Genomic DNA, 18,840 nt, shown 5'->3' with positions numbered 1-18,840 from the left:
AGGGGGGTACTTTGGTGCTGCAGGGCTTGCTTTCTCATTTTTATTACATTAAAGTGATGATAAAGTTGTGTGTCTGCACAACCGCCATAAGCTTACTCCCTTTAATGAGTTTCATTCATGAATTGTAATAATTTTAGTTTTTTAAACTTTTATTACCTTTCATTCTTCAGATTTCTATCGTTTCGTAGTCCACCCGGCGGCGTTTTTTTTATTTTTTATATTGGGATCACGTTTTCTTTTTAGCCTATTAAAATCCAGGTGGTTGGGACACACTTCTTGAAATTCATCTTGCGTTTTTGTTATCTTTTTCTCTTATTGCTTTAGCCAATTAGGAACTGATATAAATGAGCTCCTGCTCATATCAAGCAAGAACCACATTGGGAGCATCAGGTTTCTGAATGATATGGAATACTCTTCAGTTATGTGCCAGATTTAAATTACAGTAGAAGCAGGCAGAAGAAATGCTCATTGCATATTAAAATCTTTTATGGGAAATTAAGTGTTTGGATTCATGTCCCTTTAATAGTACTTGTGTGTGTAATAGTGCATTTGTTCTTGAATATGAATCTCTTAGCAATGAGCTGCTTTGTACATTGTATCATTCTGCCTATCTCGTGTGCGTTTGTGCTGCCTGTTTCTGAGCAGCAGTCGTATAAATCTGACTCTCAGTGCCACAAGCAAGATAGAGCATCCTGCTTATTGGCCTACAGAGATCCTGTTGGGTATTGTCTGTATCATTTAATGATCTGCTAAAATGAGCAAATTTAACCGGGTATGTTTTTTTAAAATTTTATGTTGGTTGTGGTTGTTTGTTTTTTTACATTACTGAATAAGGAAGCATTTCAGACAGAAATGGGAGCAGCGACATTTAAGTACTGCTTGATTTTAAAGCAATAAGCCAATTAATTCTATTGAAATAATTGTTTCTTTCACTTGTTGATATTTGCATCAGTCCCTTGTGCATCTGTGTATAACCACTGTGTTTTTGTTCCATTTAGCCTGTGATAATAGTTAAGTAAGAGAAAGTAATTTTGAAATGTAAATAAGTATTTACATTTAAGTATAAATCGCTCATAACTCCAAATATTTGTACAAACGAATTTAAAGGGACATGAAACCTAAAATGTTTCTTTCATGCTTCAGATAGAGAATACAATTTTAAACATTCCAATTTACTTCTATTATCTAATTTGCTTAATTCTTTAGGTATCCTTTGTTGAAGAAATAGCTATGCACATGGGTGAGCCAATCACGTAAGGCATCTGTGCAGCCACCAATCAGCAGCTACTGCGCCTCTTTAGATATTTTCAACAAAGGATATCAAGAGAATGAAGTGATTTAGATAATATAAGTAAATTGGAAAGTTGTTCAAAATTGCATTTTCTTTCTAAATTAAATTTAAAAAATGGGTTTCAAGTCCCTTTAAAACTTTTTATTCCCCCATTAGGATCATAGCAGATAATACACATGGTCATTAATAGTACAAAAAAAAAAACTTATTTCAAGTGCAGAGAGCTAAATTACACACATTTACACAAGTTACCTACAGAGACTATTACATAATATATAGATGAGGGTACAATATACTTGCTGAGCTCTATTTTTATTAACAATTCTACACCCCTCATTCATACAGGCTATACATTAAAAAGCAAAAAATGCAATAGATACAATGCTAAAAATGTTTTTATATGTAATACATTTAATTGGTACATACAAACTCAGAGTTAAAGGGCCATGATACCCACATTTTTTCTTTCATGATTTAGAAAGATAATGCATTTTTAAACATCCTTCTAATTTACTTCTATTATCTAATTTGTTTTATTCTCTTGATATTCTTTGCTGAAAAGCATATCTAGATATGCTCAGTAGCTGCTGATTGGTTGCTGCACATAGAAGCCTCATGTGATTGGCTCACCCATGTGCATTGCTTTTCCTTCAAATAAGGATATCTAAAAAATGAAGCAAAATAAATAATAGAAGTAAATTGTAATGTTTTTTAAATTTGTATGTTCTATCTGAATCATGAAAGAAAGATTTTGGGTTTAGTGGCCCTTTAAACACAATATAGAAGCAAAGTAGGAGCTAAAAATATAAACCTCACAAAGGCTTGAAAGTGTAACAATAAATGTATCTAGGTGCCCAGAATTTATTAGAAACACAGATCTAGATTCTATGCGTCCCATTACTGATAGTGACAGTGTCGCTCTCTATGGTAGCTACTAATGCATAACAGCAACAGTATCCTATTACTATTGTTATTTGCCTGCTGAACTCTATTGTAAAAATGCATAAAAAGGTGTAAAGGGTTTTAGCTATACAAAACTCAATGCATAAAATGAATAGGAAATTATTGCAGACAACAAGGCTAGTCATAATGTTAGAACAAAGTGCATTGTTTGGCGATTGTTATCTGTTAAGGCATATTAGGGTTAGCCTTACAGTTCTAAAAAATACTAAATACACAATTTACAGAGCTAAATTACATTGAAAAGGGGCAAAATACATAATGAAAGTTTATTGCAAACTTGTTTTATTACACATAATTTAAAAAAAAACATTTTTATTAAAATCTCAAGGTGTTTACTGTCCCTTTAACATCCCCACCACAGTTTAATTCTGGTCCATTCCCCTCTGGTGCATTTAACCTGCTATCACCTTGATCTTCACTATTCTAATACCCACCCTAAAGGGACTTTTGCTACCATTCAAACATTCTCCCATCCCTAGGATGGATGAGGAGTTGTGCATATTTTAGACCTCTCTGGGCTCTAATCAGCCAGCTGTAAAGAGAAACAGCCAGGTTCAATAGTAAATACATAGATGTGTTTTTTTGCAGAATGTTACAGTATGATTTGCATTTAGTAGGCAGTGAATTAACTGATGTAGGTAAATTACAGTACATGGCACATTAAAGTGCCATATAAATAAAATGTGCCAATGTTAGAGCATTGTTTAATTGCACTGTTGCATATAACTGTGTTATCCTTGCAAAGAGGTTAAAGACATAGTTAAGGTCAGCTGCAGAGCATCAATGCACTAGGACCTAGCTGATCACACCTGGGCTGGTGAGCCAATGACAAGAGGCATATGTTTGTAGCCACCAATCAATAGCTAGCTACCAGTAGTAGTGCTTTGTTGCACCTGAGCCTACTTTGGCATGCTATTCAACAAAGGATACTAAAAGAATGACATACATTTGATAATAAGTTATCAAGAATGACGTGAATTAAATGATAAATTAAAAAGTATTTTTACAGTCAGTTTTATCTGAATTATGGAACTTTAAATTGATAGTAAACCCATTTTTTTCTTTCATGATTCATATAGAGCATGCATGCAATTTTAAGCAATGTTCTAATTTACTCCTATGATCTATTTTTTTTCATTCTCTTGGTATCTTTATTTGAAAAAGCAGGATTGTAAGTTTACAAGGAGGCCCATTTTTGGTTCAGAACCCAGGATAGCGCTTGCTGATTGGTGGCTGCATTTAGCCACTAATCAGCAAGCGCTACGCAGGTTCTGAACCAAAGATGGGCCGGGTCGTAAGCTTATATTCCTGCTTTTTCAAATAAAGATATCAAGAGAACAAATACAATTTGATAATAGGAGTAAATTAGAAAGTTGCTTAAAATGACATGCTCTATCTGAATTTGTTTTCTTTCATGATTCATATAGAGCATGCATGCAATTTTAAGCAATGTTCTAATTTACTCTTATTTATTTTTACAAGGAGACCCATTTTTGGTTCAGATATCTGGACAGCGCTTGCTGATTGGTATCTTTATTTGAAAAAGCAGGATTGTAAGTTTACAAGGAGGCCCATTTTTGGTTCAGAACCCAGGATAGCGCTTGCTGATTGGTGGCTGCATTTAGCCACTAATCAGCAAGCGCTACCCAGGTTCTGAACCAAAGATCGGCCAGGTCTTAAGCTTATATTCCTGCTTTTTCAAATAAAGATACCAAGTGAACAAATACAATTTGATAATAGGAGTAAATTAGAAAGTTGCTTAAAATTACATGCTCTATCTGATTTTTTTTTTTGTTCAGTATCCCTTTAATTTTGACTTTCCTGTCCCTTTAATATAAACAAATATTAGAAAATGGGCATGTCAGATTTTTTTTGTGGCTAAAAAAATATAAGTTCAGCACTTTTGCCATTCCCTGTAAGGATTAAAACCATGTAATTCACTTAGTATATTAGGTGTACCTTAAAAATAAATACTTTTTTTTAAAAAAGCATTTCCCATACAGAAGTAAGTAGTGTGGTGCACAATTTGTAGATTTGTAAACTTTGCTTTGGCTGGCTTCTGTTACATGCGTGTCACGTTAGCCTGGTACTTCAGAGAAAGGCTAATTTAACATAACTGTTACTTTGTATTCCTCATGAAATATTCATTAAGCAATTATATGGAGAAGTCAGAGGTAGAAGCGGGTTTGGGCCATAGACCCAAACATCTGCAGAGATCTGTGATGTATTATTACTCTGATGATTAGCTAAGTACAACTTCTTAGGATCCGTCTAGCTATCAAAAGTAGCACAGTTGGAAATGCTCACTATAAAATGACCTTCTTTGTTAGTCTAATGGGCAATTTCAGGATAGACTGAACTTCTGCTGTCATTTTTAAAGCGTTTGTTACATCAGTAATTGGGATGGTCTCCTATTGAGTGAAGTGCAGGATTTCCGCTAATTCCCTTCACACATCTACTGAAATGGATGAGCATTCATTAGAGCTGATGTGGCGTTCTTGATTATTTAGCATTTTGTTATATGTCAAACAGTAGCTTCTACAAATCTTTTAAGATGATATTTTAATACCTGTTCAGAAATAAAAATTCCAAATATCTGTAGTTACAATGCATAGATTAATGGAAATATGAAACTCTAATCCTAAATGGGGGTAGAAAAAAAAGGATGTGCTTTGAAATCTGTTCATTTTATTTTGGAAACTGGAAATGGGCATAAAATCCCAGATTTTGAGCACTTAAAGTGAAGGTCAATTTTGAGGAATTAGTGACCGGTTTTTAATAATCCTAATAAAAACAAGGGCACTTTAATTCATCAAAATTGACATTTCAAGTGTTTTCTTCAAAAACTTACCTTTTAATCCTGAGAGCCGCTGCAGCGCTTCCTCCGCCCGTCGCAAGTCCTCTTCGCGGGTCCAAAATGACGAATCCGGCTTCATCCAATAACGGCGTTACATCAGGCCATGATCCCCCCCCCCAGGGGAATGCTGGATTCGTCAATTCTGACATAAGCAGAGACTTCCGACGGCCGGGGGAATTGATGGAGCAGCTTTCAGGATTAAAAGGTAAGTTTTTGAAGAAAACGCTTGAAATGTCAATTTTGATGAATTAAAGTGCCCATGTTTTTAATGGGATTATTAAAAACCGGGCACTTATTTGTCAAAATTGACCTTCACTTTAAAACGTTTTTCAAATATTTCTTCTGTAAGAGCAGTTTCTACCAGCGTTTAACCCAGTATGTTGTGCTTTGGCTTGTTACCTGATGTAATCATTGGATGGTTGTTGATTTGCAATTTTATGGATATTCTGGTAGTGCATTGAACTGTTGGACCAACCACAACTGTATGGTTGCATTGTTCATCCATTGCCAGCTATTTTTTTTTTAAATTGTACAGACAGGGCCGCCATCAGGGGGTAACAGGGGTGACTACTGTCAGGGGTCCAATGGGCCAGGGGGCAGCCACCAGTGGTTACTATAGCAGAGTGCTAATTAAGCATGGGAAATATTATTACAAGGAGTAAAGTATTAGCATTTGAGAGGATTTCTGAGTGTGCACTAAACCACTATGCACAGTGTGAGACAGACTTGGCACTTTGTTTGTAAAGTGTGTGCCTGAGTCAGACGGCAGACCACTTTCATTTGCAGAGGAGGTAGGACTTACTTAGTAAATGTTTTTTATTTCTTTGTGCAATTTTTGATTGTAACGTCAGTGTGGTAGTTGTATGGTGGGGCCAGGGGTCCATAAAAACAATTTTTTTTAGCAGCAGTGTATTTATGATTATTTGACAATGCTGTAGAAATTCTATATTTAAAGCCATGCAGAAATATTTCCTCCTCAATACACAAATGGTAGGTGCCCTTTTGGCAGATATTAGGTTTTTTTTAATTAATATATATATATATATATTAATTACATTCTAGTTTACTGCCCCTTTATGCAAGGACTTTCCAGATGCATTGGAGGCATTTTATCTAAGATTTTTACATCTGCATAAAATGTTATACTCTCAGACTAAGATTGTTCAGTGTTTGAAATGAGACAGGTTAACTTAAAACTGCTCAGTTTACACTACAGCTGACTTAATTTTGAAATACATACAAACAAGCCTAAATCCTGCATTTAAACAGATATAATGGTATGAGTACTACAGCTTATGGTTCCACCAATACCATGTAGAGTTCAGCATTTTCAAAATCCATAAGTACAGCTGACAGATGGGAACATTTGTACACTATATTTGAAGAGGGTGCTCTTGGTTGGGGAAAATGGGGGGACATAAACAAACATATGTCAACCTTTTGAAAGTACTTTTCTTCACCTAGCCATCTACCCAGATCATTAATGTACAATTTTGAATTCACAGAATTATTTTTGTTTGCACATTTACAAATATGATTCTTTAAAAAGTGATCTCTTAATTTCTGCAAAATTTTTTATCATGCATGTCACACACTGTTGATTTAGGGGATGCAATGTGCATAAATATTACCTCCTATGAGTGTTTCTGTGGGTGTCTCTGTTTATGTCTTTGTGTTTTTGTTTGTGTCTCTATGAGTGTGTATGTATTTTTTTTCCGTGGGTCTCTCTGTGAAGGTGGGTGTGTATGTCTTTGTGCATTCTCTGTGAGGGTGTGTGCATATGACTTTGTGCTTTTTCTATGGGTGTCTTTGTGAGGGTGTGTATCTGTATGTCTTTGTGTATTTTCTCTGGATGCCTCTGTGAGGGTGGGTGTGTATGTCTCTGTTTTCTGTGGATGTCTCTGTGAGGGTGGGTGTGTGTATGTATGTCTGTGTTTTCTGTGGATGTCTCTGTGAGGGTGTGTGTTTTCTGTGGGTGTCTCTGTGAGGGTGTGTGTATATGTGCTTTTTCTGTGGGTGTCTCTGTTAGAGTGTGTGTATGTCTTTGTGTGTTTTCTGTGGATGTCTCAGTGATGGTGTGTGTGCATTTATGTCTTTCTGTGTTTTATGTGGTTTTCTCCCTGTGTGTGTATGGCTTTGTGTGTTTTCTGTGGGTGTCTCTGTGTGTGTGTGTGTGTGTGTGTGGCTTTGTGTGTTTTCTGAGGCTGTCTCTGTCAGTCTTTGTGTGTGTGTGTCCATTGTCTGTTCCTTTTTAGGACGTTTTGACCTTACTACTGATTATTCACATCTTTCTACAGACTTTGAGAATAATTAGACCTTTCCGGAAGTCACCAAATCCACCATTTAACCTTTAAATTATTGTTTAGGCAGTTCAGGGCCCTTCCTTTCAGCCACTGCATGCTGTTGTCATCATTTAGTTGGCATCTTAATTGACAAAAAAGATAATCAGAGCTCCATATTTTGTTTTGTAAATCTCCTTTTTTGACAAAACTGTAGTCTACCTCATTACTTGTCAGGTCAATGTAAACAAGTGCTGAGTGTGTTTGTGTGTTTCTTTGCGTGTCTGCTAGAGTGTCTATATGTGAATCCTTATGTGTGAGTGTGTGTTTCAGTTCATGAGTGTGTCTTTGTGTTTCTGTGTTACTACCTTTACAACATTTCCAAGTTTAACTACACTTAAGAAAAAAGTGCATATACGTTTTAGTCACTTGGTCAAAAATTGCACATGTCAAAGGGGGGGTGCTGATCTATGGTTAAGTCAGGGGCCCCAAAATTTCTAGTGGCGGCCCTGTGTACAGGTACCAGTTGGTGAAGCTCCCCATCTTTATACTGGACACAGCCATCTTGGAGCTGAGGTATTCTCAAACTTTGTGACAGAGGTGGTGATGTTGCTATTTTTGTTGCTAGCTGTGTTATGTGGTTTGGTTTAGCACGCATGATAGTGGTTTGCATTTTTGCAGTTGCTTATATAAAAGTTAGATAACGTATGTTTTAAAAAAAAAAAAAAAAAGAGCATAGTAACAGCTCCATCTGTGTATCATGCAACCTAAACTGAAGCACATAATACAGTAATACAGTGGTGACAAAAGCCCAGCAATGGCTATGATCTGTGCATATGAAACATTCTTTCACAGGGTTCAAGATTACAAAAGCTCCAAGTTGGCTGTGCTGAGTGAATTTGGAGCTTTACCAACCTGTAAGTGGCTAAAAATAAGAGAATTGGCTGCTGGCACAGGGTGAAAAAACAGCATGTTGAGTAATAACCATGATATTGTAGTTGTGACTAGTGGTTTGATGTCCATTTAAATGTTGGTGTCTGTGCAGCTGTAAACAGACATGCCCCTTGCTTGCTCAGTGTGCCACTGACCTCACACAAGTCCTGGATTTCACAGAAAGTCTTTAGAATGTCGCTTAAGGCAAATACTTATACTTGCAAACTGCTTATATATCTGCATGTGCCAGTTATAAGACTTTTCTGTTAACGTGATGGTAAAGTTTCCAATTTGTATAATCCTATCCGGAATGGAAACAATTTTTTAGATGGACTTTAATTTATCCATTCTAATGAAGATGCTCTATAACAATGAAATTTTAATACACTGTGCTCTTGCCGCCCACTTTAAAAGTATTTTTTTTTGTAAGCTTGTAGGACAGTTTGAACTGTTTTCCAATCAGCGCTCTAGCGGCACAAAAAAAATTGTGCCGTATGGCTAGAGCACCAATTGGAGAACAGTTTAAACAGTTAGCTCACAAAAAAATTGAAGTGGGCAGTCGGGAGCACGAGGTATTAGAATTTCATCAAAAGAAAAACTATGTGCAAGCACTGCTGGTATGTGTGTCTGATCTCCAAAAATGCAGGGTAGCATTTTATAAGGTGCAGTAAAAAAACAAACATCACAGTCTTTAGTCCAGAGTGTGTATAACTGACAGTTAAGCCCGATGCACAGAACAGGGAAACGGGTGAGCCTGGTGTGTCATATGTCGTGTGTTAGTTGGCACTGCAGTAAGGTTCGTTGGTCAAGAAGGGTACTCGGTCCAAATACAGGATAAGTACCTATAGGGACTTCCTGGCCATAACACCACCTCTCCACCCGAGGATACTGTTAGATGCTCGCCCTGGGCCGTGCCTCGGAGTCTCACATGACCGCTATCGGTCTTCATGTCGCACCCGCCCGTGTATCAAATCAGCTGTGTGGGCTACTGTCAGTGATCGCTGACATGTAAGGAACCTCCTCCGGGACAGGTTGTAGCGGCTTCAATGTGACAAAGAAAACATGGTGAAGTCCCAGGATGGAAATAAAATAATATACTTTATTGACCCAACGTCAGATAAAAACAATTCCAGTTTGCCACATGAAAATCTGTTGCATTTCGGCTCTACACCGTAGTCTTGGCTTCAAGCATGGAGCTGAAACACGTCGGCTTTTCATGTGGCAAACCTCTTGCAACTGAAATTTTATCTGAAGTTGGATCAATAAAGAATATTATTTTATTTCCATCCTGTGACTTCACTATGTTTTCTTTATTATAATTTTATTGCTACATTAAAAAGTAAGTTATAGCATTTCTCTATTAGAATGAATAAATGAAAGTCCATCTAAAATATTGTTTACCTTCCGGCTCTGAATATACAAAGTGGAAACTTTACCATCACTTTAAGTTTGAAACCTTTCTTGAAAATGAATCATTGAACATTACTAAATAAATAAATATAATTATAAACAGACAAGAGTGAACTGATATTTTAAGACATAGAGGTCTGAGTCCTTTGACTTGTTTTGTGCATCAAAACATCTGTATTTCAAGTTTGATGCTTTTGATCTCAAACACATCAACACACAAAGGATCTGACAATACTGACTTCTATAGAGATTCCTTTACTTTTACTGCACCACCACTACTATATAATCACATTCACTGCATTATTTTAAAAGGTCCCATGTGATTAATTTAAAGGGACAGTCTAGTCAAAATTAAACTTTCATTATTCAGATAGGACATGTAATTTTAATCAACTTTCAAATTTACTTTTATCATCAAATTTGCTTTTTTATCTTAGTATTCTTAGTTTTAACTAAACCTAGGTAGGCTTGTATGCTAATTTCTAAGCCTTTGAGGGCTGCCTCTTATCACAGGCTTTTTAAATTCCTTTTCAACACAAAGAGAAAGTACACGTGGGCCATATAGATAACACTGTGTACAGGCACAGGGAGTTATTTAAGATTTAGCACAACACAATGCTAACTGCAAGACAATAGATAATAAACAGTCACAGTCATGTGATCAGGGGGCTGGAAGAAGGTTCTTAGATACAAGGTAATCACAGGGGTAAAAAGTATATTAATATAACAGTGTTGGTTATGCAAAACTGGGGAATGGGTAATAAAGGGTTTATCTATCTTTTAAAACAATAACAATTCTATGGTAGACTGTCCCTTTAAAGGGACATTAAACCCAAAAATATTCTTTCATAATTCAGATAGAGAATACAATTTTAAACAACATTCTCATCTACTTCTATTATCTAATTTGCTTCATCCTTTAGATATCCTTTGTTGAATAAATATCTATGCAAATGGGTGAACCAATCACACGAGGAATCTATGTGCAGCCACCATTCAGCAGCTACTGAGCCTATCTAGATATGCTTTTCAGCAAAGGATATAAAGAGAATGAAGCAAATTATATAATAGAAGTAAATTAGAAACTTGTTTAAAATTGTATACTCTCTCTAAATCATGAAAAAATAAAAATTGGTTGCATGTTCCTTTAATGGCAAATGGTTATACATATTAGGACAGTGATCACAGATTAAATATTTAAATATTTAATTTGTAGGCTGTTAGTATCATATTTGAGTATAAAAGAGAAGTTTTTTATATTTCTACCTATGAATTGACATTTGTATCTGTTTGTCTATCTATCTGCTTTACTGTAGCCATACACTAAAGCTTCAAGGTAACCAATGAGTTAATACTTTTGCTTGTTCATGCTAGGTATAGCTGTTACTTTAGATTTGTCAGCTAGGAGGGAGTATTTGTTTCCATAGCAATTCGATCAACATCCTTTCTGTGAGTGAAAATGAGTGTTAGGCCTCAGTGGATGTATTTTCTTTTTGTGATGTCACCTCTCTACAGGGAAATAAATTAAAGCTGCCGACTTGTTTTTTCATCGTTAACCTGCAGGTCATGAAACCGCGTTATCCAGACTGAAGTTAATATTAGAGTTGAAAGATTTTTCCAGTACTGAGCCACCCTTTGCTTTCACCTTGCTTGGAAAAAGGTTAATGTCTTAGATTAAACTGCCCCCTCATGTTTAATATTCAGTGTTTTTTTGGGGGGGTTTCAGTCAGGACTGCAGCTTCTGAATTTATGACATGGTTTGAGAGGTTAGAAATAAGTGCCTACAACACTGGAATATTGATCCAAAATATCTACAATCTCAGTCAGTGGCCTTGATTCACCAGTGATTCAGAGGGTTGCCAGGCACAAATCTTTTCAGTTGTCACATGGGGTTGATTCACTGTTGTGTATTGCAACCTGTCATGCTTTAGCACATTTTCACAGAAGAATAACATAGGGAGGTATTTGTGTCTATTAGGACATCTATCCATTTCTTATGCAGGATCTGACAGACCTTAAAGCCTCAGAGAATTGCATTTCTAGCTTTTCAGTTTTTGTATGCTACATATTTGTATGCATCAATGTTTATCTTGTTTTCTAAAAAGTGTGTGTTTGGCTCCTAAGTACTCTTGTATCTTTTTATATTGAGGCAGCACAATGACTATATACAGTACATTAGTCAGACTTTATGCATATAGCTAAGTATGGTGACATTTACCTGAGCTTGCACCATTCTACACAGTAATCAAGTCAGATTAGAAGCTCATTTACATTTGTCCCTAATTGTCCACAGCAAAGTAGACCAGGAATATGGAGTTCACCTGAGTTTTTAAGAGGTGTATCTCTGAACTGTTCTTTAATTACAAAAACCTTGTAAATTGTGTTTACAAAATGGCAGTGTTAAATGATTTTAAAGTATTTCTTTTGCAATGCATAATGCCTTCAATATCCTTTTAAATTTGTGACTGCATGGGCAGAAAAAATGTATTTTTTGAAAATGTTGTTTTACATATTACAACACTACTCTGCATTACAAAAAAATAGTTGTTTAGTTTAAAAAAAATGTTTGCGTTGTCTAGTTTCTCCTACCCACAGGTTTTACTGTGAAGTATTTCAATGTTATAGTTTATGTTCTAATTTATAGATTACAGTTTGGGGATACAAGTAAAAACCAATTCATACAAAGCCTGTAGCATATATACTGTGAACATTCCAGTGGATGCTTTGTTCTTTGTGTAGTTTTAGCCCAGGGGACTTTGATATCTAACCCTGATTTGTTTTTGTCGGAGGTTAAACAGAGAGACTGAGAACATTGTTGTAAAAGACATTGTTTAAATTGGTTCAGTATTAAACAGGTACAAATCCCCATATTCCGGAATTCTAAAATCCCGCCCAAAAAATTCATATTTTTTCAAAATAAAATTATTAAAATCTATTTTTCCCCAAGAGTAAGTCACAAAGTTCTCTGCCTGTAACTTTGGGGTTGTTTTTGTGTTCTAAAATGCAAATGCTTGTCTAACTTTTAAACATCTGTTACCTTTCTGATTACAGTACTGTACTGAGTAATGTGTATACAAAGGTATTACAATGATATAAAACTACCTTTAGGTTACACGTATAAGCTGTATTATGACATCTAAATATTACCTAAATGACATAAGATATTGTTGTTTACACTTGATTCCATCCCCTCTCCAAGATGTCCCATTTTACAGATGCAAATATACAAATATTCCAAAATCCATAATTTTCTTTTATCCAAACCTTTTCTGGTACTAAGCAGTTTTGTACCTGTGTTTTAAAATAATTTATTCCCAGAAACCTATGAAAACTATATACATTTTTAAAGTAGACAACCCAAGGTATTGGTTTAGGCCCATTTTGGTATTTGATGCCACTATTTGGCACAATCATACATATATATATATATATATATATATATATATATATATATATATATATATATATATATATATATATATAAACTTTTTCAGAAAATTTGGCTTTCTCACTGTAATTATTTACACACAACTACTGCAGTCATAAGACAAATGGTTGTAAAAGCTTCTCTGGGATCCACTTTGTTCATAAATAGCAGACCTGTATGGCTTTTTCTGTGGTTTTTGGCAATTAGAAGGCCACTAATTGCAGCTGTGCACCACACTTCTCTGAAATGTCCAGCACTGAAGGGGTTAATATGTTATTTTGTTAAGGTTACAATTTAACTTCTAGTGTATGGATTACCATCACACCTGGTACCTCCCACCCCCTAATCCCTCCCAAACACCTCTTCTCCCTACCATCTTTGGTACTGGCCGACAGTCTGCCAGAATGCAGTTGTGGGCTTTTTTTTTTTTTCTTCAACCAAATACATTTTTTTATTTATCTCTGTAAATAGCCTATCTCACCATATCGCCTCCCTGATTCCCCCCAACAGCGCTCTAACCCTCCCACTGCTCCCTGCCATATTTGTTACTGGCATTAAAACATTACTCTTATTTTTTGTTTCATTTTTTTCTGTAGTGTAGGGCCCCCTCAATTTCCCCTCTCCAAGATCACCTTTTTTTCTGTAGTGTATGGTCCCCTTTCCTGCTGAGTTTGTTTCATAGTGTAGAGCTCCAGCTCTCCCCTGCCTTACATCCGTGTTCCCTTACCATATGAAGGCAGATGCCTTCTGCCCACAGCTGCCGTCTTCGCTGTGTACGCTGACAGCAGGCACTGCAGCATGTGCCTGTGTGTTAGATGTAGGTACTACATCAATATGGTACGCTGGGCAAATAACACCTTGTTATTTTATGTTGCTAAATAATAACATATCAGCCAAGTCTTAACATTTTCAGAGCTAATTACATGAAAAGGGCTCAAAATAAATTATACATTTATAAAGACTAAAACCAACTCCAGTATATTGAAAAAAACGTAAACTTCATTACAAGGCTTTTTAGCCACCAGTAGAGTAGACAAAGCCATGCAAGAAAACATCTTTGTAATATGGCTATGTCTGAGCAGTTATAAAAGAAACACAAAAGTCTAAAATACATGTTTATTTTTCAAATGAAAACGTTTATTGTATTTTATTTTGTAATAATTTTCTGGCGTATCGTCTTGTTTATGTTCTACACAGCATGAAGGATGCGCACATTCTTATAATAACTAGTTGTTGATAAAACATTTGTTATTGCCAAATGAACATTTTCAGCAAATTAGTTCTTTTCTGCCACTTGGATGCAATGACTAATGTTTCTGTCGAGCTGTAGCATATGCATGAGTACACTTCTATTTGTGTTTGTTTGCTTTTTTTATCACAAGCTTGTGATAAAATGGCGTACTACTGGGAGCTAGCTGCTGATTGGTGACATACACATATTGTCTCTTGTTATTGGTTCACCCAATGTGTTGCCACTCTTTCAACAAAGGTTACCAAGAGGAGAATCAAGAAAATGTAATAACTGAAGTCAGCTCTGGAATGTTTGTGTGTGTTTTTTGTTATCTATCCGAATCATGAAAAAAGGACTTTATGTTCCTTTAATGGGCTATGCAGTTTTTTTGTTTTGTTTTTTTTAAATATACTGCACTCTTTGTTAAACACATATCTTTTCAGCTATCTTTGCAAGTTGACAAATATATTTATTTAGATCAAACTACTAACATGCAATGAATTAGTCATTTTGATTGCTTCTTATCTGAATGCATTTCTTTATTGTGGGCCCCATATATATTACTAAGTGAATCTGGCCATAACTAATGGCTTCTAATTAATTTTTTTAGTGCTGCATATCAATCACTTTGCTGTTAATTAGGGTTATGAAATGTTAGAGGGCACTACCATGGTGATTCACAGCTCATCTCCTTCGTGTATCAGATAACACAAATCTCATGCTCAGGAGAGTAAATCTTTCTTGGTCACTGGCTTTGTAAATTTTAAGTCCAGTGTTTTTCTGTTGTGTCTGTAATGGAATTAGCTCACAAAATAGCAATGCAGATGTCTGTGCCTAATGTTTGTCTGCATATCTCAGGCTCGCATTCAGGCAGGTTCTGATACCTTTTGTCTGAGCACCGGGAATTGAAAACCATGCGGCTAATCCTACCTGTACAACAAAAAATGCTAATATTTTAAACCAGTATTCTATTTCTCAGTCTGTTTTGTAATTATTTAAATGCTTTTTGTTTTCTTGAAGGTACTTAGAAGTGTTTAATCTCTAGGTGATTAAAGGGATATGAAACCCAATTTTTTTCTTTCTTTCATGATTCAGATAGAGCAGGCGATTTTAAGCAACTTTCTAATTTACTCCTATTTATACATTTGTCCTCATTCTCTTGGTATCTTTATTTGAAAAGCAGGACTTACGCTTAGGAGCTGGCCCATTTTGGGCTGGTAGCGATGGCTGATTGGTGGCTAAATGTAGCCCTTTAATTAAAACGAATCCTGCATTATTAGTTTTGTACTGCCTATTAATCCTTACAGGCTGAGAAGAACTACTGCCTCTTCTTTACTGGTGGAGAGTGACACACCTCCTTAAATATGAGATCTTTGGTTTATTCAGAACAGGAATATAAGGGGAGTTGTTTTTTGTTGTGTTTATATATATATATATATATATATATATACACACACAGGTAGCCCTCAGTTTACGCCGGGGTTAGGTTCCAGAAGGAATGGTTGTAAATCGAAACCGTTGTAAACTGAAACCTAGTTTATAATGTAAGTCAATGGGAAGTGAGGGAGATAGGTTCCAGGCCCCTATCAAAATTGTCATAAGTAACACCTAATAAATTATTTTTAAAGCTTTGAAATGAAGACTTTAAATGCTAAACAGCATTATAAACCTAATAAAATAATCACACAACACAGACTTCACTTGCATTTTTCTGCAAACAGTTCTTTCTATGCATTCCAGTCTGGACTGATTTATAGACAGGAAGATCTTGTTCCTTTGAAATCTGCTCGATAGCTCAGGTCTGGTTAACCTGATTAATTTCAGCTTGCTTAGCTTTGCTGCAACACAAGCGGACAGCTCCACCTACTGGCTATTTTAATAAATGCACTGCTTCTCAATGCTTTTTCAATAGCAGTCACATGACTGGAAAAAAGGTTGTTATTCTGAAACGGTGTAAATTGAACCGTTGTAAAACGAGGGCTACCTGTATATATATATTTGATGAAAAAAAGGAAAAGAAAATTAATACAACCTCTTTTTAACTGAAAATGTGCAGTACTTGATATTCATTATATAATTGTTTCTTTGTAACGCATCATTTCTTATATGTTTTTTTTTTTATTACATTAACAGGAGCAGCCAAGGATTCATGCACATGAAACTGTCGAAAACCAAAGAGAAGTACATACTGGGTCAAAACAGCCCTCCTTTTGACAGCGTCCCTGAAGTCATCCATTTCTATACCACTAGAAAACTCCCAATTAAAGGAGCTGAACATTTATCACTTCTTTACCCTGTAGCTGTGCGGACCCTGTAGACTGCAGCAGGACTGATCTACCCCCTTCCTGTGGACAGGGGGCTTTGGAGAGGCGTTGGGGCCAGCTCAGCTGCACTATAACACAGCAGGGTACTTGCTACACAGAGCTATTCAAGCACTGACAATTTGAAATCTGAATAACAAGCTTGGATGGAGAGACCCATCGGCTGTATCGCATTCAAAATATGTACAATGTTGCACTATGGCATTTAATAAGAACACTGCTTCGGTTTTGAATATGTTCACTGGGGATTCAGACATTTCATACCTAAAGCAGTTCTGGCAGTCTAGGGAGTGACTTAAAATATAAAGCTTGTACGGACTGAAATGTGAATATCATGTGGAATATGAGAACATTACAGTGTGAAGCCGTACAGAATACTGCAAAACGTTCTTTGTTCCGCTTCTTTTGCCGCAAGAATTTGGACATTGGTTTGTTTATTATATTGTTAATCAAAACATTCACCTCCTGTTGTTTAAATGATATAAAATATTTTTCTTTGTGTGTGTGGAAATGTTGCAAACATGTCAAAACTAGATGTTAAGCATTCAGTTAAAGTTGTGTAATTAACCCTTTAACTGCTAAAGAAAACTACAATGCTACGATTTCTAATGTTGTACCTCTCTCTGGCAGCCAAAGGGATAAAGGGCCTACTTATTTATTTATGAAAAAGAAAACACGGAGATCCGGAATTATTTGTGGCTATTCTGTCTAAGTATATCAACCCACTTCTCACTTCTGAAAGAATTTTTGAAATAAACATTGCTTCTTCAAGACAAAAAAAAAGAAGCTTTACAGCAAATTCCGTGAGGATACTTAATGCCAATATATTTTTCACAACATTTCCCCCGCCCCCCCCGAAGTATCAACATTTTACTCTCTAAAAAGCAATGCATCTTTTTGTATCAAAGGAAAATGATGCTTTCAGTTAATAATGGCTATTCCCAGCAAAGATCACTCAATTACCGTGTGTGTATGTGTGAAATGTAATACTTTCCATGTAGCAGTCTTCACCAACATCCTCTGGTGAATTTCAAGCTAAACATTTTCGTTGGTACCTGTGAGAATCAGCAAGTCAAGCCTATATAAAGTAGGCCGCAGCCTGCTCTTGCAACACAGCTAGTAAAAATTTACAGTTGGAGCAATACTTTCTTCTTTTCTTATTTCTAATTTACAAACATGTAATTTGCCATAGCAAGGTTTGGTTGAGTTATTTATGAATAGGGTATGTAAATAAAAAAATAAAAAAAGCAGTTTAATATATAAGTATATTTTTAATGCCCCCTTTTTGGTACAAAGAAAAAAAAAAAGAAGTTGTGCACCTTTTTACAGTATGAGGCCTTAAAAGGCAGAGTTAATGTTTTGTGTTTGTACAGTGTGACTGTTAAGTAGTGGAAGGCGTTACTCGAATGTTATAGGCTGGAAAAAAAATTCAGGGTATTGTTGTTTTCAACTGTTTGTTGGTGAAGCCTGTTTTTTTCTCTCTTTGTTTAGCAAAAAAAAAAAGTTACAGTATTAGGGGTTCCAGTCTTATCTCTAATAAACTTCTTGTGTCTGCAAAACTGGTATATTGTTCTCATGCATTCAATGAATCTTCCTTTTTATGCTATATGGTACATATATGTGTATAGCTTTTCATCTTATTCATTATACAGATGTATCAGCTACTAAAATGCTAGTAAGGGGATTAGCGTAATTCATATTAGAAGTAATGGTATATACACTTATTAATGCAGACAACTGTTCACTTTTGCTTTTTTAATGTGTGCTTCATTACAACTGTATTCTAATGCAAATTCCAAAGAACTTAGCCTAAGAGGTCAGACTTGAAAAACGTACAAGTGTCCTGATGTGAATGAAGCAAAATGAGAAATCCCTTTTTCATGGAAGCCGCACTGCCTGACATCTGACATTTAATTACAAGCCTCTCTAGCAAGACACCCAAATTATACCACTTCAGTGATTTCTATAGACTTAACTGACAGGGACCATACAGCGTTTCCGACTTAAGCCATTAAGAAAGGCAATCATAAAGCATTCTCGGTTCTGAGCAAGTACTACCTTTTACTTTTTTTTTCCAGAGACACTGGTGTATTGTCTGAGAATAATACAATTTTTAAATACAAAATTA

General features: G+C 35.7%; 1 protein-coding gene across 1 annotated transcript in view; it reads left to right on the top strand.

Annotated features, from left to right (window-relative positions):
• SHB (SH2 domain containing adaptor protein B) overlaps window positions 1-18,271 on the top strand; it is a 476,823-nt gene extending 458,552 nt beyond the window's left edge. Inside the window, exon 6 of the mRNA XM_053702707.1 lies at window positions 16,525-18,271. Coding sequence (XP_053558682.1) covers window positions 16,525-16,708 — 184 coding nt within the window. The 3' untranslated portion in view covers window positions 16,709-18,271. The remainder of the gene's footprint in view (window positions 1-16,524) is intronic.
• Window positions 18,272-18,840: the final 569 nt, after the last annotated feature.

This window comes from Bombina bombina, chromosome 2 (assembly GCF_027579735.1).
Source record: "Bombina bombina isolate aBomBom1 chromosome 2, aBomBom1.pri, whole genome shotgun sequence".
Lineage (NCBI taxonomy): Eukaryota > Metazoa > Chordata > Amphibia > Anura > Bombinatoridae > Bombina > Bombina bombina.
Note: the sequence above shows the minus strand (reverse complement) of the source record. Positions and strands in the feature narration are given on the sequence as shown.